The sequence below is a fragment of the Xyrauchen texanus genome, chromosome 44, assembly GCF_025860055.1.
Source record: "Xyrauchen texanus isolate HMW12.3.18 chromosome 44, RBS_HiC_50CHRs, whole genome shotgun sequence".
Classification (NCBI taxonomy): domain Eukaryota; kingdom Metazoa; phylum Chordata; class Actinopteri; order Cypriniformes; family Catostomidae; genus Xyrauchen; species Xyrauchen texanus.
Window position 1 is genome coordinate 1,867,446 of NC_068319.1, and position 22,060 is coordinate 1,889,505.

At 40.0% G+C, this 22,060-nt stretch overlaps 1 protein-coding gene across 1 annotated transcript in view; it reads left to right on the forward strand.

Moving 5' to 3' along the window:
* The window catches only part of LOC127636393 (adenomatous polyposis coli protein-like), a 52,853-nt gene that overhangs the window by 594 nt on the left and 30,199 nt on the right, over positions 1-22,060 (forward strand). The window contains exon 2 of the mRNA XM_052116842.1: positions 15,153-15,305. Within this exon, the coding sequence (XP_051972802.1) occupies positions 15,153-15,305 (153 nt within the window). The remainder of the gene's footprint in view (positions 1-15,152; positions 15,306-22,060) is intronic.

The window sequence follows — 22,060 nt, forward strand, 5'->3', positions numbered from 1 at the left end:
ATTATTTTCCACTTTCAATTAGTTAATTTTTTAACCAACATCCATACCAACACACTCACAAAATTTGCATCATTTATTCAGTTGTCCTGCAGTGCTCTATAATACAGTAAACAGTGAATAGGGGGAAAGCTTGTATTTGCTCCATAGGCTAAACATGAGAAAAATGGCGCCATCTGGTGGAAAATATTAAAATGTACATTTTGAAGCCAGGGCTCCGGAATGAAAGCATAATATCATAGAATATATGATTTTATGCTTTAATGGCACTCAGATCAAATAACGCAGTTTTAATGGGTTTCTATAGGGACATTTTTGTCCTGAAGGTCCCGAGTGTTACTATTGTGTGTACACAGTGTATTATAGGAACTTAGATTGAAATATCAAACTTCCCCCCAAAATACACACCATTGGAAAAATGTATGCCGTTGGCATTAACACAGCCAAAATGAAAAAAAAAAAAAAAAATGAAAAAGACAAAAATGTCCCGAAGGTCGCACAAGGGATAAGAGACCACTCCGAATGTGTCTTAAACATTTATGGCAGCCATTCCATTCCAGTGTTATCATCACTGTCCTCTTGCAATAGGACCAGCTGGATGGCAAAAACAGTGCTAGTAGTACATCAAAAGTAATTGGAATAAAAAAAATAACCATTGACCATGCTAAAAGAGTTGCCAAGTTTTCAGTGAAGAAAAGAAGGGTTCAATTCTGGCTTTCCTGGCAGAGGGATACAGTGAGCATCAGGTTGCTTCCATCCTTAAAATTTCAAAGATGGCGTTTCATAAGAACAAAGACAAGCAGCAGACATTGGGGACTACAAAGCTACAGACCAGCAGAGGGTCAAACGACACTACTGACCTGGATGACCACCAACTCAAATGTCGCTCAACAACCTTAGGATGACATCAAGCGACCTGCAAAAAGAAGGGCAAATGGCAGCTGTGGTGAAGTGCACGGAGAGGACGGTTCCAAACAGGCTCCTTGGGGCGAAGCTAGAAAAAAACCCTTCATCAATGAGAAGCAAAGGCTGAAACCATAAGGATTGGAGTGTAGAGAACTGGAGTAAGGTCATCTTCTCTGATGAGTCCAATTTTCAGCTTTGCCCAATATCTGGTCGTCGAATGGTTGTCTCTAACCCACTGTGAAATTTGGTGGAGGATCGAGGTGCTTCAAGAAGGCTGGAATCATGCAGATTAGTATTTGTGAAGGACGCATTAATCAAGCACATACAAGGTTATCCTGAAAGACAACTTCCTTCCTTCTGCTCTGAAGATGTTCCCCAACTGAGGATTGGTTTTTCCAGCAGGACAATGCTCCATGCCACACGGCCAGGTTAATCGAGGTGTGGATGGAGGACCACCAGATCAAGACCCTGTCATGGCCAGCCAAATCTCAAGACCTGAACCCCATTGAAAACCTCTGGAATGTGATCAAGAAGAAGATGGATGACCACAAGCCATCAAACAAAGCCGAGATGCTTGTTTGCACTGGCATATGGTGAACTTTTAACTAAATCAAGGACCTGTTATGGCCTTCGAGATGGCCTAAAGTGCTGTATATTTGTACCCCTCCTCCTAAAGGATCAGTATTGTTTTGGTTTGACAGAGCTATTGAATATGGGTTGTCAGGATGTTGTTATTGTGTGTAGCACTTTTCTGCTGTGGTAAAGTGACATTCGACTTAAATTACGAGAAAATCCTACAATTTCAGCCTTTTTCTCGTCATTACACTGTTGTCCCCGCCCACTGGTTCTCAGCCAGTCACACAGGTGAAGAGAAGTGAGATTGGGCCTGTCATGGGAATTTCATCCTATGTGGACTTAAACAGGACAGCTTCATGTGCCTGTCTGGATTTAAATGTTTTTACATAAGCATGCACAGACAGATGTCTTTGACCGGTTGATACATATCTCACGCATCCCTGATCACAGCCCTGAGGAGCACCATTGCTAATAGTGAGGGTCCCAGATGTGAGTTTCCCCAGTCTCACTAGCTGCTGCCTATCTGTCAGAAAGCTGGTGATCCATCGACAGATTGGGGTGGGCATGGAGAGCTGGGTCAGTTTGGTTGAGAGAGTGTATTAAAAGCCCACAAATAGGATCCTCACATAAGTCCCAGGTCTGTCGAGGTGTTGCAGGATTGCAGTCCCATATTGACACCATCATCTACAGACACGTTTGTTCTGTAAGCAAACTGAAGGGGGTCCAGTAGGGGTCCAGTGATGTCCTTCAGGTAGGCCAAAACCAGTCTCTCAAACAACATCATGTCCACAGACTTGAGTGACAGGTCTGTAGTCATTAAGTCCTGTGTTTTTGTTTTCTGGGGGGGACTGGAATAATGGTGGAGCATTTGAAGCAGTAGGGAACTTCACACTGCTCCAGTGATCTGTTGAACACCTGAGTGAAGATGGGGGCCAGTCGGTCAGCGCAGACTTTCAAATAGGCCTTTAAACGATCATGTAATGGCAAATATTCCTGTTATAACGGGTTCATATATGCAGTGTTAATAACACGCCATGTCTGAGGAGACGCACGCTTACTCTATTTCTGTGGAGTGATAAAACGGTGAAACTAAATCTCAAGGTTTTGCGAGAAATAAGGACTCGTGTGTTTAATCAAAGAGCATTAAAATAATGTGTGAAAGTGAAGAAATCAGGGCAGAAATATTTTACTATTGCATGATATAATATAATAAAAATATATAAAAATGTGTTTTATTTTTTTAGAAAAAATTTAAGTTCCAAAAACAACAGTGTAAATGTCAAATTGACCAAATCTGAAGTTGACCAAGAAAGAGACACATTTAAAGTATTGAGAACTATTTTGATATGTGATGATATACATGTTTAAAGCCTTAAAAGGACATTATAAATTCCTATTTTATTATTTATTTATATATTTGTAGTTTGAAGTTACTTACGAAGTACACATGTGAAAATTTATATGACAATTAATCGTGAAAGACTTAAAACAGAGAGTTAATTGTCATAATCGCAATTATTTGTTGGGCAATTAATGGGCAGCCAAATTTAATAATCATGACAGCCCTAGAGTTCGGCAAAAATATTGTCTGTTTGCATGGTCTAAAATCCCATAACTGGGGTATTTTGCATATATTTCATCTGAGAATTGCTTGGTCAGATGATTGGACAGTTTTGGGTCCTCTTTAGCTGGGACATTGCAACATGGTTATCTAAGTGTTATAATTATCCTTTTATGAGGAAGAGAATGGTGGGAGGGTGTTTTGAAAGTCAGGCCTGTTCGGTGTTTATTGTGTTTACATAGTTGATTTCAAAATATGTGTTCAGAATGTGGCAACTCTCTCTAATAATTTAATATGTATTTTTAACAGTCTTGTCATCCTTGTATCCCTCTAAAATGTAACCAAATTTGGCTCGGGTAGTAGAGCGAGTCGGCTGCCAATTGCAGGGTTGGCGGTTCGATTCCCGGCCCATACGACTCCACATGCTGAAGTGTCCTTGGGCAAGACACTGAACCCCAAGTTACTCCCAATGGCAGGCTAGCGCCTTGCATGGCAGCACTGTCGCCATTGGGGTATGAGTGTGTGTATGAATGTGTGAATGAGACGCAGTGTAAAGCGCTAGGTGCAGACCATTTACCATAACTGTTGGATTGCATTTATACCCTACATGGTGTACTGAGATAAACGCAGGCTTTTATAAGAGGGAATATCATAGATTGAAGCTGTAATAACCACAAAACATAGCCTTTCCTCTTCTTTTCTGGAATGTTTTCCCACACAAGGAATAAAATGTGAGGACCGTTTCCATTGAATGGCACCACAAGAGAGGACTGACCAACAAGGGTCTGTGCCAATGTCCAGTTTTCAACTCTCAAAGACTCAAACCTCATTTACATGAAAAAACACTTCCAGCATATATAAAGACCCCCAATCCGTGTTCTCTATTCACATTCTCAGTTTGAGAACGCAAATCACAGCCACTTATAGAATGCCATGTATTACTCAAAGTTTATTCAGGAATGAAATTGTAACTTGCACAATAGCAGGAAACACTCAATAATGAACATTAATGGCCGCTGGGAACGAATATTACATTACAGTACTCCGTTTACGACTGAGATGGTTGCACTTTGTTTATTGTAGTTGATGCTGTATATATATATATATATATATATATATATATTGTTTGTTTTTTACATGTCATTGCACAGCAATACTAGTGTATTTCACAGAAAATTTTAGCATTTCTCTCTAGATAACTGAGACAAACCATCTATTTGTACTTATCTGACAGTAGGAATACTTTTTCCATATTTGGCTGATTTTTATATAAAAAAAGAACAACATAAAAGTGACAATAAATCATTGTATAATTGAGCGTCTATATTTCTGCAAGTATTGTGTAGTTGTGCATCTCACGCAGTAAATTTGGAAATATTCCTTCTCTTGAATGGCAGTTTGCATTAGTGCGTCTGCTAAAGTAATTTAAATGTAAAATAATTAGGGCTGCAATTTACGATTATTTCTAGAGTTTACTAATCTAAAGATTATTAGAACGATTATTAGACTTTTCTGTGATTCTTGCAATGATTAATCATTAGCTTTTAACCGACAATTCAGCTTGTGCCGATTTAAAAGATTGTATTAAACGTGCTTACTAAAAATAAAGAGGTCAAAGTCATCTTTTAAAAATACCTCTAAATAACATTCACTGAATTAAAGGGAAAAAAAATACTTATTGTTAACTATAATTAAGAAAAACAAAATGACTGCAAATTTATTTATTTAAAATTGTCTAAAAATCCTTAATACAAGATTTACTTGAGAAGCAACATAACATATTTACACTTGCTTTAAGAGAATGTATCTTAAATATAAGTGTATTTTATATTGGAAAACAAGCCAAAACAAAAACAAATCAAAAACGTAATTTGTTGCTGTGTATAGTGGGGCGGAGACTACACCTCTTTCATCTTTCTGTTCACTTCAATCCATCTTTAACGCACTAAAAAAAACCTCTTATTAATCAAGCTGCTTATTGCCAAATTTCTTCAGGATAATAAACACACAGTGACACATATATTATGATTCAATAAGTCACGAGCAATCATGTTATAGTCTAGCTGCTGCAACAGTGCACGCTCAAGGGACAAGCGTCCCGGGACAGTATGCATCAGCCAGGTAGTGTTTCAATCTCTCCCCCTTAGATCGGGACGTTCGCGCAACTCATAGAAGAGGCGCTGAGCGCACAGAGAAATGCCAGATTCAGAGTTTGTAGTTATTTACGTGACAAGCTTAGTTATTATTTGAACTTGAATAAAGCTATGATCCATGAAATATATCTGCATTAAAGATGTAACGTTGGGATGTTTCCTTTTAAAGACGCTCGACACGCAAGTTTTGCTTCAGCGAATTGGTAACTCTGGCTCCACTTATTCCACAACGAGAATGCTTCTGTATTTACTTATTTTGTATTTTTGTATTATTTCCTCATACTTTGTGATCTACGTCAGCTGATGCTGGTTGGAAAGATTGGAGTGCGTCTGTGAGCTGTTTTCTTCCTTAGTCAGGTGCGCTGCAGTGCTGCTCTCGCGCGCAATCATTAAAGTTTCGTTAAATGAGATTAAAGGACTATTCGACGATGAAACTTTTTGTCGACGTTGTCGATAACGTCAATTTGTTATAAATAAACCATTGATTTTCATATTGCCGTTAAACGTGATTATTATGACTAGGGCTGAGTAATCGTCTCAGCCCTAGTCATAATAATCATGTTTAATGGCGGTATGAAAAACAATGGTTTATTTATACCGAATATTTTAAATTTGATGTGTCGTATGAAGTTTATAAGCATTTTATTTTGTGTTTAACCCTTTATGCTCGGATGGGCCCACCGATGCACCAGCAAGAGTCAAAATTTCAATAACTACAGTCTTGACCAACACAAAATAGATATCAATTTAAAGCTTATAAGCTCTACTTTCCAATGCATGAAGGCATTATGACCAAAACTGAACAGGTGCAAATCAGAAGTGTTCCGTTTTGATAATTTATTAATAATTTTGCGCTGTTCTTACAGTATTATTGTAATCCGTAAAAACGTCAAACTCATCAAATATCCATGTGTCATATATTGTTGGAAAGCTCTCAAAGAGAAGAATACAGCCAGTCTATTTGTTTTACTCACAGACAAAAATATAGCGAGTAATAGCTAAATATGTCTTTGACATTTAGGTTTCATTTGAACAGGTGTTGCTTATATGCTGCATTTTTGCTTATAACTTAATGAAACATAAACAGAATATAAAATATCACTTATTTGGACACATTTAACTTAGAGGAGCGATTATCTTTCAAACGAGTCCACACACAAGATAATCAGATGTATAGATCATTAGATAATCCACATGAAGCACAATGTTACATATGACCACCAGGAGATGGCGCCAAATACATGACACAGACTCAGTGATGACTCAAATGGCACAGACTGAAACTCATTTTGTGAAATCACATTCAGTGTCATCAGCAGTGGTGCTGCTGGGAACGCATCCACAATCCTGCAAGGCTGGACCCGTATTTACGCACGTCAGTGGAGTAATAGCTTAAAATTACTTCAGAATCATTATAGATGAGTTTTTCATGTTCGCCTTCTCATTTGTGTGTTTAATATTTACTGGGAGCTTTTGACACTTGAAGTGTTTCGAAAATCACTTTCACTATTTTTATTAAACAAACACCAATAGAAAATATAAACCTATCTAACAGAACATACATGGCACCACAGGGGTCCAGATTAACATATGAGAGCGGTGGCACTGGTGCCACCAAGTATTACAGATGGTGGCACCAGCACCTAATTTGGTATCGGAATAGTGGTAAAATACATATTTTTTTCCCCTTAATTTTAATCTGCGCATATTATGGCCATGTATATGGTGTTAGCACATTAGCATCATGAATTTAGAATGTAAAGAAGACAAATTAAACATTTTCTACTGCATATATATTACTTTAAATCATCATCGAGTGGTTAAAGCAGCATCTTTTACTGAACTCATGTGAATTTTACTGCATAAAGTCATTGATTACACATTTTTAAGGTTTTACATGTAGCGTCCTCATGTATAAATGCTCCTCTAAACTCCTCCCACAGCGGTGTGGCCCCATGTCTGAATGTTCGGGAGCAGTATAGCATTGCTCAGCTGTTTAGAACTTTTTTTTTTTTACCCCTAAACTAAGAAAACATTGCATCTGTCAGTTTGTTTATCCTTCATAACTTTTGTTTAATGCATTGAACATCAGCTGTAAGGTCCACCATGGACCACAACAAAATTTGGGCTTCCGTATTGATCCATTTATTCTATGCTGGTTCGCTTGACCTCAAGGCGTTATGACCCATCTCGGCATCTCTGGGGCCTCCACCCAAAACCCCCCCCCCGACAGCTTTAAAACCCAGTCAAGGGAAGCAGCTGTATGGTGGGGCAGATTTCTGGCCAGTCATCATCAGCCACTGCACCAACACCAGCAGCCTGGGCTGGCTGCCTTCTGATTGGCCAAGCCTTCGCCCATGTGACCCACTGCTGGCTGGATACTCTCCGGCAACTGACACACTTGACGGGTTGCTGGAATGGAGGCTGTCACTGGTGCAGAATGGGGTAAGTCTCTGTTTAACGCCCCTGATCGCCCTGTAAACGTACAGACCGATGTTTTATATTCGTTCTATTCAGTAGCAGCTCTCGGGTGAAGAAATAATAGCCTGTTTGTGTGGAATTGCAAGGCGGTGCCGATAAGCCTTTTGTTTTGGTGGCTGCTTTTGGAGAGGGTGTGGGGGATGTGCATGGATTGTGATTTGTGTTTTATCACTGGGATGCTGCAAATGCAGCCGCTAAAAAGCCTCTATTGTGCTGCATGGCGACAGATGCGAAAGCACACCAATTATTTATAGCAATTCAAGGCTGTGGACACGGATTCCACAGTAAATGTAAGCTGTAATTGCCCTGTCAAAATGGAGGGGCTATTGCAAGAGAGGGGCTTTTTTCTTTTTTAGCCGAAGTGCCGGTGATGCACGCACAAAGACCTGTCACAGGTGCTGTTGGTGTTTAGTGTAATTCAAGGGTTTGTTTGCCAGGTGCATGTTAAACCAGGATGTGAGCTGATGTATTTGGCCGAAGTGTATTTGTGCATTGAGGGAAGGGCATCTGTGCTTGTGCAGTTGACTGCAGGGAATTTGGGATTGTGCATCGCTGGTGAAGAGGTAACCGCTTTAAATGCATTGTAACATTGCATGCACAAATCAGCACCTCTTGTGAAATAAATGCATGCAGATAAAACTGATGTTGATGATTGCATTTGTGGGTTAGTGCAACTATACGGCATTAAACATGCAAAATGTTGTAGATGAGTGGTCAACGTTCAGATTCGTTGTCATACAGCTTTTCTTTTTTTTTTTGGGAGGAGGAAGTGTTGAAATATTAATGAGTCTGTCTTCCTTCCACTCCTCCCTGTTTCCTTTTCACTCTCTCGATACCTCAAGCCTTTTTGTTTCGTTGATGTCGACCATTTTGATCTGTTCACATGCCAGATAGTGCTTTGCTTGATCACTCAAAATGTCAAATATTTTCACTGTATTTGTATGAGTCGTTGCATTCAATTGCTATAAATGTGAGTTGTGGTTTGCAGCTGGACTCAAAACTCATTTGTGTGTTAAAAACAGAGAAATAAGTTGATTCATTATTGTGGGTGTTTCTTATTAAATACATTTATGTTTAATGGCTTTTGTCATACGAGCGTTTGTTTATTCCAATAGTATGTGTCCTCTTATGTGTGTCAGCTGACAGATACACCGTTTTCTGCTCTAATAACAGTATGGATTGATCAGTAGTCATTATATCACATGCAACCATGCTGGTTAATTATTAACAATGTTTTGTAATCAGAAGATCTTGGTGTACTTAAGCAGACTCAACATTTCAGAAATGATGCTTTTGCATTGCAATCACAAGCAATTTGGATATTATAATTAGATTTGTTTGTGATCGCCTGGATAACCCAGTCTAATGATCTTTTAACTAAATTAAATTAATGCTAACTGGCAGCCAAAAGTTTGGAAGTTTGCTCTTATGGAAAGAAATTGGTACTTTTGTTCACCAAAGTGGCAACTGATCGCAATGTATATTCAGGACATTATTAACGTGAAAAATTGCTATTACAATTAGAAAAAAATTAGCAGAACTACTTCTTATCAAAAAAAATCCTCCACGTGCAGCAATGCCAGCTTTGTAGATCCTTGTTATTCTAGTGGTCAGTTTATCCAGATACTCCGGTGACCTTTCACCTCACACTTCCTGTAGCACTTGACTTTTCACCCCACACTTCCTGTAGCACTTGACCTTTCACCCCACACTTCCTGTAGCGCTTGACCTTTCACCCCACACTTCCTGTAGCACTTGAGCTTTCACCCCACACTTCCTGTAGCACTTGACCTTTCACCCCACACTTCCTGTAGCACTTGCCATAGATGTGACTGTCTTGTCGGGTACTTCTCACACATCTTACAGTCTAGCTGATCCCACAAAAGCTCAATGGGGTTTCGATCCGTAACACTCTTTTCCAATTATATGTTGTCCAATGTCTGTGTTTCTTAGCCCACTCTAACCTTTTCAAAAGTGTCTTTTTCTTTGCAATTCTTCCCATAAGGCCTGCACCCGAGTCTTCTTTACTGTTGTACATGAAACTGGTGTTGAGCGGGTAGAATTCAATGAAGCCGTCAGCGGAGGACATGTGAGGCGTCTATTTCTCAAACTAGAGACTCTGATGTACTGATCCTCTTGTTAAGTTGTGCATCTGGTCTTCCACATCTCTTTCTGTCCTTGTTAGAGACAGTTGTGCTTTGTCTTTGAAGACTGTAGTTACACCTTTGGATGAAATCTGCAGTTTTTTGGTAATTTCAAGCATTTCATCCTCAAAACAATGATTGACTGACGAGTTCTAGAGAAATCTGTTTCTTTTTTGCCATTTTTGAGCTAATATTGACCTTAAGACATGCCAGTCTATTGCATACTGTCAACTCAAAAACAAACACAAAGACAATGTTAAGCTTCATTTCATGAACCAAATATCTTTCAGCTGTGTTTGATATGACAAATGATCAATTTAGCATGATTACTCAAGGATAAGGTGTTGGAGTGATGCTGCTTTCTAGAAATAGTGATGGTGCTGTTTTTTACATCAGTAATGTCCTGACTATACTTTGTGATCAGTTGAATGCCACTTTGGTGAATTAAATTACCAATATCCTTCCAAAACAGTAAAATCTGTACATTATTCCAAACTTCAATTATGCCGCCAGTGTGTATTGAAGTATAATTGAATGAGTGTATTGGATCCATTCCATTTTAAAATGCAATACACTGAATTTAGTACCATACAGTTGTCACTATGAATGCATGTATTGAATAGAAGTGTCTTCTCTAAGGCCTTTTTTTTCAATCCTGCAAGGCATGAAAATTCTGCTTCCTAATGGCCATGGATGCCCTGGAAACAGTGGCAGAATCTGCAGCAGAGTCACATCGATTGGACACATCTGCAAATTACATCTTTCACATTGACAGGGTTTTTTTTTGGCTGCTTGTAACATTGGCTGCGTGTTTGGTTAATGTAAAACCAGGTTAAAATGTAATATACTAATAGTGGAAGGGAAAGAATTCACCTTATTGTGCATTGTAAAAACCCAGCTTGTTGTGACGTATGAGGCCAATGAGTTTTTCATTATTATTACATAATGAAAAACTGTCATTTGTGTATTTGCCTTCCCTAAGTAAATGTTACCTTGGCAAATGCTGAAATACCATAGTTAAATTAGTTGCCATTAGTGTTGTATCGATACCAAAATTTCAGTAGTCAGTACCAATACCAGTAAAATTTCACGTTTCTCGATACCAATTTTGATACCATAGCAAAAATGGATAATATGCTTTTGAACACACTTTTGTAGCCTATTTAAAAACTTAAATATAAATGTAAATAATGAATTCAAGCAACTGCATGTTTCCTTCAAGTGTATTTCATTTAAGAAAACACTTCAAGTTTTTGTCAAGTAGGGCCCTATAAAGTTTTTTATATTTTTATATTTCCATTTTTATTTTTCTAAATTCCATTTTTTTTTTAAGTTTAATTAAACTTCAGCATCAAAATGGTGTCTAATCAAATGCATTAATAAATATGTATTTATTTATTTAGATTTTCTCCCCAATTTGTAACGCCCAATTCCCAATGTGCTCTAAGTCCTTGTGGTGGCGTAGTGACTCGCCTCAATCCGGGTGGCGGACGACGAATCTCAGTCGCCTCCTCGTTTGAGACGTCAACCCGCACATCTTATCACGTGGCTTGTTGAGCGCGTTACCGCGGAGACGTAGCGTGTGTGGAGGCTTCACGCTATTCTCCGTGGCATCCACGCACAACTCATCACGCGCCCCACCGAGAGCGAGAACCACATTATAGCGACAACAAGGTTGTTACCCCATGTGACTCAACCCTCCCTAGCAACCGGGCCAATTTGTTTGCTTAGGAGACCTGGTTGGAGTCACTCAGCGCGCCCTGGATTTGAACTCGCGACTCCAGGTGTGGTAGTCAGCGTCAATACTCGCTGTGCTACCCAGACCCCCCCCGCATTTACAAAACTTACAAATGGAACAATTGCTTTTCAACATATTCATCAGAAGGTCACAGGTTCTAACCCCACCACCATTGTGTCCTTGAGCAAGGCACTAAGTCGCTTTGGATAAAAGCATCTGCCAAATGCATAAATGTAAATGTAAATATATTGTTGGATTTTAGCCGGTCTGATTCCTAATATCAAACATAATTGAATTTTAGAAAGGGTGATGATGTGTACTTCAAAATTCCTTTGTTTTGGTACTTGATACAGTGTTGTAGATTGCATTATTGTGACTTATTTTGATTACCATAATGGTGCCATATTTCAGCCCTGGTCTTGCTCCATAATACACTATATTAGCAGTAAAGTCCAGATAACATCCACTAAAATCTAAACGTGTGCTGTACAGAGTTTGCTGATGTCTTCAGCATCTCAGTGGTAATTTAGTGACGATGTGGTGATAGATTTTTCCACATGGTTGATTCAGCCCTGACTTTGAGATCGAGATAAAAATAGAAACTTTCATCTGTGCTCAAGTGCCTCCATGTTACAGTCATGTCACTTAACCCAGTCGCTCGCCTCTCAGTACGGATGAAATGGCCCACAGGCGTCAGCTGTGTCATACACACGTGAGTCATGTGTGTTATTGCAATTCTTCATGAAATGGCCATTGACTTCATTAGGAACATGAGAGGTCAGAGTATGATGCTAACTGATGATTGACAACATGATATTTGATTGGAAACCCTCTGGCCAGCACTTTATAGGTTACATTTCCTAAGCAAGCCTAATGTTTACGACGACAAGACCTCTGAGTGTATTTACATGCACTCATATGGGTATAAAGAGTTCTGTTTTTTGGTTTTTGTCACATGACAACTTTAGTCACCGATCTGTGTGCAGGTGTTCCCAGTCACTCATCAGCCCAGCAATCACCTGTAAACACAAACACACACGGAAAGAGAAACCGCAAAACAGGCAGTGAACTAACCAGGTTGTTACACCCTCCCCCACAAGATAGAAACGAAAGTTTCCAATAGTTTCCATATGCGCTACAAAACAAATGCACACATCAAAACACCAATTTTAACAACTGCTACATTGGAAACACTACCATTAGCTTTTTGTACCATTGCACGTCAATCCCAAATCTTCTACATCACCTGGCCATGGGAAGAAAAGACATAGGACCGAGACAACGGAAGAAAGCAACAGGAAATCCACAGAAACATCCTTGAGGAAATGGGAGCATGGGACAGAGCATCGGCCAAAACATTATCCGCACCCTTGATATGATGGATTTTCAAATTATAGGGTTGCAAAAATAGTGCCCCACCGCATTAGACGTTGGTTCAGATTCTGAAGAGTTGATAAATATGTAAGTGGGTTATGGTCACAATAAACCACCAATGGAACCCCGCCCCCTCCCACATAAATGCTGAAATGTTGAAGTCACCAAACTAGAGCTAAAGCCTCTTTTTCAATTACAAAGTCATTTTTTTTGATGGGGCAACATTTAAAAAAACAAAAAAACACTTGGGTCTTTCAACCCCTTGTTCATCGTCCTGCAGGAGAACAGCACCCGCTCCCACCTTACTTGCATCCACATGCATCAAAAGGCTTATCCAAGCGTGGAGCGGCTAGCGTTGGAGCAGAGCTGAGGAGTGTTTTTATGGTTTCGATTGCATCCTGGCAGGTTGGGTTCAATACAAACCTAACAAAGTTTTTTAAAAGGTCAATCAGTGGGGCAACAATTTCAGAAAAAGTCTTACAAAAACTCATAGTTTCTGACCATTCCAAGGAACTGTTTTTTTACAGGATGTTTAGGTTAGGGTTTAAGGGTTAGGCATTCGATACTATGATCGAATGCTTCCACTTTTGACCGCACCGGACGCACAACCCTGACCCACTACCTTACCTAAATAGGTCACCACGGCCCTGGTGAACTCGCTCGCAATGTTCACAGTGAGATGGGCTTCCACCAAATGGTTAATGGTTAAATGATCTTCCCAGGTGTTGCTACACACAACTAAATCATCCAGATAGATTGCACAACCTTCAAGTCCTACAACCACTCGATTCATATATCATTGGAACGTGGCTCGTGTGATCCTCAGAACGAAGCTCATAACACTATAGGAATAAAGCCTGTCAGGATTAGTAAAGGCAGAGAGTTCACGCGCATGTTCGGTCATGGGAACCGTCCAGTATCCCTTCAATAAGTCAAAATTACTGATCCATTTTGCTGCACCTACCTGATCCACGCAATCTTCAATTCGAGGAGGAGGGAAAGAGTCTGGTTTAGTTACAGCATTCATGATATGCCGAAGCCTTGTGCTTGATATTAAGTTGACGGAGCACCTCAGATGTGAAAATGGTACCCTGACCTGACTGTATAATCTTAGGTATCCCAAAATGCGAAATAAACTGGCTTAACGCTTTCAACACCGATTCCGGCATAATCGAACGAAGCGTAAAAACCGCAGGATACCAAGTTAGCTGACACATAACGGTAAGCACATATTCATTACTTGATTTAGATCGGGGCAAAGGACTGACACAATCTACTATTTAGTGCTCGAATGGTTTACTCGCCACAAGAATGTGCCAAAGTGGAACAGGCTTTGGAGTTTGGTTGAACTTCTTTTTTTTTCTTCAGCTTTTTCTCCCCAATTTGGAACGCCCAATTCCCAATGCGCTCTAATTCCTCGTGGTGGCCTAGTGACTCGCCTCAATCCAGGTGGCGTAGGATGAATCTCATTTGCCTCCGTGCCACGTGGCTTGTTGGGTGCATTACCGTGGAGATGTAGCACGTGTGGAGGCTTCATGCTATTCTCCACGGCATCCACGCACAACTCACCACACGCCCCACCGTGAGCGACAACCACATTATAGTGACCACGAGGAGGTTACCCCATGTGACTCTACCCTCCCTAGCAACCGGGCCAATTGGGTGCTTTCTGGATGACAGGTTCATTCAAAAACACTCTCCGAAAGACATCCACTTTCTCACCAGAAGATCATCCTGTATCAGATAACCATGAGCGACACTGTGATCATGCACTACCTGTATAAACAGCTCTTTAAGGGATGGATCAGACTTTTGCTCTCTTTAATACTTGATTGATTGGTCAATCCCGTATTTCTGCTGTCAAAAAGCTTAATATTGTCCCATGCAAATTTGTTCCTAGATGACTGTTCTAGTTTTATGTCTCTTGTATCACTCCATGCTCATATCAGTAATCGATATCAAAATTTGTGACTGTGTACTAAGCCTGTTAATGTGCAGTAAGCCATTCATTATTGCGAAATAAACCCATTTTTGGGTAATCCAAGAGTCCTCCACTTGGCAGAATCACCCGTCAAGGTTAATTTTGTGTCTGACTGTACATTATCCCTCACACAATCATTACATTGGCCACCCTGCGCTCTAAATAACAGTTTTGGCCGTTTAAAAACCATATCTTTCAACCAGCACCGCATGAGATTTCCTCTGTTCTTATAATGTTGTAGGTCAAGAGATTGTCCAGGATGGCTGCAGCATCGTATGATCAGCTGCTGAAGCAAGTGGAGGCATTGAAGATGGAGAACTCCAGTCTGAGACAAGAGCTCGAAGACAACTCCAACCACCTCACCAAACTGGAGACGGAGGCCTCGAATATGAAGGTACGTCAGTGTCTATGTCGATCATGCTAAGGGAATACTTTCTGCATCGCACACGGTCGAGTGCTCTAGCCTTTCAAAGCACTCGCGAGCCAATACGGACTGGTTTGATTGCTTTTCGACATTGTTTAGTACAGTCAACACGTGTCTAGAAAAACTGTGCTGAACATGGACAGTTCGTGCGTACTGTGGTGATGACGAAATATGTGAAAAACCAAAGTATATTTTGACCTAAACCCAATAGTTAAAGTCAACTTGTAATCTAAATCGTCCTGGTTTTCTGTGGAGACTCGCAGCATGTGGAGGCTCATGCTACTCTCCACGATCCACACACAACTCACCACACACCCCATTGAGAGCGAGAACCACTAATCGCGACCACAAGGAGGTTACCCCATGTGACTCGACCCTCCCTAGCAACTGAGACAATTTGATTGCCTAGGAGACCTGGCTGGAGTCACTCAGCACACCCTTGATTCGAACACGTGACTCCAGGGGTGGTAGTCATCGTCAATACTCGCTGGTTTTCTTTCTTAATAAATATCCCTTGACTTTAATGCACAATTAATACGCACACGTTATATGTTATTTTCTTTACATGAAACGGCGAATGCTTTAATGAAGTTATTTTGCATTTAAAATGAAATCGCGATTGCACAGATTGGCGTGATACCAGCATTTCTTTACAATGAATGCTTTTGAAATTAGGGCTGAGCGATATGATTGTGTATATATATATCGTGGCGACAATAGAGATTTAGCTATATCGTGCATATTGCAATATGTAAATATCCATGTGTAAGGCGCGTGTGTGTGTGTGTATCTATCGGTTTGCAGGACTTCAGCATGGACAGGGTTTTTCTGCCATTTGAAAATGTTGGTAAATTCAATGACATTCATATTGTGTTCGGCACTTCCGTGTTCCACGCCTGGAGCAAGCAAGTGCGCTCGATTCTAGCAGGCTTCCCGATATTTGTGCCCCATTGACAGGACAGCGCAGAGCGGCATCGCGCTACTCAATCTGGCTTCTCATTATCGCGCCGCAGATCACAAAACGTGCATAACCCATTCGAATTCTAGCTTTTTTACCTTAAAGCCCTATGAAGGAATTGCAACATCTCAAACGGCTAAACAGTGACCACTGACGAAATCTACAACACACTATCATGTACCAAAATAAAGGGGTTTAAAGTGCACATCATCACCATTTACATTTATGCATTTGGCAGATGCTTTTATCCCAAGCGACTTACAGAGCACTTATTACAGGGACAACCCCCCTGGAGCAACCTGGAGTTAAGTGTCTTACTCAAGGACGCAATGGTGGTGGCTGTGGGGCTTGAACCAGCAACCTTCTGATTACCAGATTACCAGTTATGTGCTTAGACCACTACACCACCACCACTCCATTTCTAATATTCTGTGCAATGGTGTTTGATGTTAGAAAGAAGAAAACCCCCCCGGCCATGTTTGCCTACAGATATTTATATTATTCTCTATTGAGATGACTAATTAAGCCAAATAATTTTATTTATTTTTTTACTTGTGTATTATGTTCTTTGTTGCATTGCTTTGAGAAAAGGTTGAGTTTCTTGGGGAAACATTATAATAATAACAATAAATGTTGTAAACAACAGATCAGACTGATGTGATGCGTAATATTGCATAAGGTTGGTTAATTCACTGACTGGATTATCCAAAAATAGGCATTCAAATATGGTTATTTAATATAAACCCATTTTTTATTGATTCCAGTCAGCGTGCATTTATTGTAGTTGTGACTAACATGATTGTACTGAAATGCCTTGGTGCCTCATTTCATCATCAATGTTTTATTATTGGTGCACCCCTATTATGTCACAGACTTTAAAGTCTAAAAACATCATCTTGTGCTTCTGATTTCTCGCTAAGTACCGTTTCTCTCCCGGCTTCTGACACCAAAGGCAGAATCCTCGAGCAGAGCTTTGAGTCGAGCTTTTTGAAGTGGAAGCGGCAGCCTGCTAGGTGAGCTAGCATTAATAAATTGGATGTGACTTGGCAGTCTCAGGAGGGGAGAGAGCTTTTAAAAGACTTTAGGTCCTACCTGAATGTGGCAAGGCATTAAAAGTTGGCTAATATTCAAGTTTTACAGTGAGTCTGCCAACACAGATTCTCTGCACAATTTTCTTTTGTTTAAAATTTTAAGAAACTGCTCTAATGAGTTGAAGATGGAGATAAGTGGTGATATTTCCTGTTGAATTCTAGAACAGCGCTCTGAAACGGGGCGCTGTCATAACGTGTTCGGTTTAACACATTGGAACATCTCTTGAAGGGGATTTGTGATGCTTGGAATAATGCTAAGGGGGAATCTTTCATTCGGAAGCAGATTTTCTCTCTACTTGTTCATACTTAAGTTGGTTCAGTGAATGTTATAATGTAAAAGTGTCTGTTATCGGATCAATCTGATTGCTTTTATTGCGTTTAATAGCATTGTGTTTGCCGGACCTTCTGTCTGCTTTTAGACAGCACCTGGAGTTGTAGAGTTCCAGTTTGCTTTGCTAAACCCTCTCGCTCACTTTGGAGATGCTTAAAGGTGCAGTTTGTAAGATTCAGAATCCCTTGTTATTAGTGACACCTGTGGCCGTTAAGTGAACTGCAGCAGCTACCTGTTGCTCATGCTCACGCTCGTGCACACACTCCATAGTGACGCAAGCGAGCGAGCATCGGCCAAAACAATGACGTAACGTATAAAGAGACTGAACGTGATTCACCGGCATCATGCTGACGGATGAGGTAGCATAATTAAAATGACACAGTTATGAATGTTTTTCTAAAACTTTGAGACAGTATATTATATTTGACTCTCCAGTGCTGGAACAGGACTAAAACAAAGTGTGGATATCGGTCTGACTATGCCAGACTGTAGTTTGAAGTAATCACTTCACTTCTTTGCATGATACATTAACTGCATTTATACGATAGCCTATGTCGGCGTTAGCTAGCTAGCCAGCTTTAGCAGTAGCTGTTAGCTCAATTTGGTGGATGATGACCGTAGCTGTTTATAAAATAGACTGTAGATTATAAATATGTTGACACAATTCAGTATTGATGTGATTAATTCTGATATATCGATGTGCTATTGTTTTATAATAATAGATCGTATATATTTTCTGTATAACCAAGTTACGTTACGCTAATGAACGGAGCTTTTTGCATGATCTTGAACATTGTCTAGCATTCATTTCATGTGTTATTGTAGTTTAGCTAAAATGACATGGATCAATACTTAAGGCACTATATTTCACATGCTTTGCAGTTATGTAAGCTTACCCGTCCTATAAGAAGAACGCCAATTCAGGGTCTGTTTTGATCCCCAAAACTCTGAGTTTGTGTACTAGTTGGTGTTGTGTTGGGAGCTGGACATAATGTTACCTAGTGTTGCAGTTTGTTGTCGCTGTCGAATAGCGGAAGAGAAGCACTTAGGCTCTCGGGAGCGCACATAAACGTCACATTCTGTGGATTTTCCCGTCAAAAGCGACCCGCTCCCGTCACATGAAAATCAGTCTACAGGCTTTAATAGGCAACCTAGGAAGTCTGGGAAGGGCTCATTTTTTAAGTTGCGTTACAAGCTGTTCACACTTTGGCAAACAAAGACGTGACATTGTTTACATATTGCACCTTTAAACATGAAATGGTATTCACAACCCCTCACAATACATTTCTGTAATGTGATGTATATCCAAGTTCAACTCAATATTGTAAATGGACTTGATTTGGGCTGGGTACAAATATTGATTTTCTGATTAAAATTCCAAGACTGATCTTTTACTCGCATATGCGGCCAAAATTTAGAGAATGCGACTAAAATGTGATTAATCAATCACACTTTTTACTAATAAAAAGAAAATACCACGGCACACCACTATCCCACATAACCGTCATCAATCGTTTTCCTTTTCGAGAACCTGTCCATGCTTTCTGTCCATTTTAGTAGCGTGTTTACTTGTAATGTTTAAAATTCGGCTATGCAAAAAATGCGATATAATGAGGTCACTGTTGGCAAGAGTGCTAATTGGGTAATGGTAAATGGTCTGTACTTATATAGTGCTTTTTTTTAACCTTAGAGGTTACCAAAGCGCTTTACACTGTGTCCCAGTCACCAGTTCAAGGCGCTAGCCTGTCATTGGGAGCAACTTGGGGTTCAGGGTCTTGCCCAAGGACACTTCTGCATGTGGAGTCGCGTGGGCCGGGAATCGAAGGGCAGCCAACCCGCTCTACCACCTGAGCCACAGCCGCCCCACTGTGGTCCGGTGCTTTTCTAATCTGTAGATCTGTTCTTGCAAATTAATTCAGGGATGCAGACTCATGAGGGGCGAAAAAGGTGAGCCAATAACCCTTCATTTTCACACTATTTAGGATGTAGCAAAATGTTTTCCGAGGATAAATATATTTATATATAATAAGCGTTATGCAGCAATTCCAGCTATTTTAATGATTTTAATAAAATGGTAAAAGTTGACTTTTTATAAAAGCGCTCTGCATATACACACATACTGGTCTGATAAGCTTCAGAGTTTCTTGTACTGCTTCGCAGTTTTTCCACCATAAAAGCAGATCGTCGTCCGTTGGTTTGCATGACTCAAACAAGAACCCAATATCAATCGCTAGAATGTAAAAGGAAGCTAAATATTACAAGTGCTACACTTTGCTTTCAAAACCACAGATGCCATAATATCATCTTTTAGCGCCCCCTAGAGGACTCTAATTTAATGGCGGGATTTGGTGAGAGATTCAGAGGGAAAGTACAGCATTTAGCGCAGCTAGCGGCTGGCAAATGCGTAAAGAAAAATCAAGTTGCGATATCGTGTTTTTAATAGCAACTAGCTGGTGCAGAATGATTACTTGTGCACATCCCTAGTTTAGTGACGAAATAGTTTAGCACCGTGATCCTATCGCTGCCGGTTGAGAATTCTTTTGGTTTGACTAGTTCTGTGTAATTTATGTCCAAAGTGACTACCCTCTCATTAATATGCACTAAACTAAAACACTTCTGTGGGACGCTCGCTGAACTGCTTCTATTCTTAAAGAGACAGTACCATTTTAGTGCTAATTCTAAAAATCAATATAAATACTCATAAATGGTAGAAATTTGTAGAAATGTAAATTATGCACAATTTCAAGACTATTTATTAATGGTATGCCTCAGAATCTAATCAAATCGGGAAGTTTCTATTGATGATGTCAATCAGAAAGGAAAGTGGTTTAAGAGGCGGAGCAAGGTGCTACATTTAATGAAAGATTACAAAAACAATAATTTTTTATTTGGGATAATGTGCACTGATGAATCAATAAGACAAGTAACTTGTATTAAGTAAATGGATCAGATTAATGACTTTATATTTAGTATGTTTTTTTTAATGTCCAGCTCTCTAGATGTGTTTGACTCAAATCGGCCCGTGCCCGGGTTGGCCTGTGAACTGTAGGTGCCTCTCTCTTTAAAGAAGAGTTGTCACCCGCTTGCCTATTAAAAACAGTGAAATATCCTTTGACTCTGTTTGCGTCTCAGGAAGTGAAATCTGTGTTGATGTTTGGCTTATGTAAGAGGTTTTAAACGTAACTCTCTCATCAGGATGATCTGATATTGGAGCATCCAGACCACCCTGATGCCAGCGGTTATGCCATCCCTAGACATAATCATAGTGCTTAAAGCTCTTAATAACATGCTGGCTCTGTCTCGCGCTTTTTTAGATGGGACAGATGCTACGGCGGGCGGCGGTGAGTGTATGCTAACCCTTACAATGCTGCCCTACAATTATCAGATCCCTTAACCCTTCATTTTCACACTATTTAGGATGTAGCAACTAGGGCGGGTTATATTGCGAAAACAATTATTTCTCATTGTTTTCCTTTTTACGATATTCAGTGTTTATGTATATATTTGCATTTGATCTGATATGGTTCAAAAGGTTTTTCAAACCTGTAATTTGAACCAAACTATCAGTCAAATACATTTAAAATGTTAAATGAACATAAATACAGTAAAAAAAGCCTGAACTCCTTGTTTCAACAATATAACGGCGCCTTCTAGAGGTTAAATAAAAAACAATCACTGACTCCACGTGGAGTTTCTTGTGCAACTTGACTAGGCTGTTTATAGAGACGGATGCTAAAGAAGCGGGTTTGAAATATTGACCGAAAAAAGCCAACGGTATGCATAAAATACACTTTATTATTATTGTCATGGTACATTAAATCAGTCATTTTATGGGGCTTTTCCACTGCATGGTACAACTCGCCTCAACTCGCCTCTGCTCGCTTTTTTTTGGGTGGTTTCCAATGTGGGTAGTACCTGGTGTACCTGATACTTTTAAGTACCACCTTACATTTACATTTATGCATTTGGCAGACACTTTTATCCAAAGTGACTTACAGTGAACTTATTAATGGGACAATCCCCCCTGAGCAACCTGGAGTTAAGTGCCTTGCTCAAGGACACAATGGTGGTCGCTGTGGGGATCGAACCAGCGACCTTCTGATTACCAGTTATGTGCATTAGACCACTACGCCACCACCACTCCAACCTTGGTCGAGGTTCCAAGCGAGATGAGCCGATACTAAATATGACGTCAAAAATCGTCACTACCGGCATCACTGGATTTCCGACACCTATTTTAAACTCACTAGTTTTAAAGTTAGCAACAGCGATAGCAGTAAAAACATCCAAATGTTCAAATATCCATGTGTCATATGTTGTTGGAAAGCACTCAAAGAGTAAAATA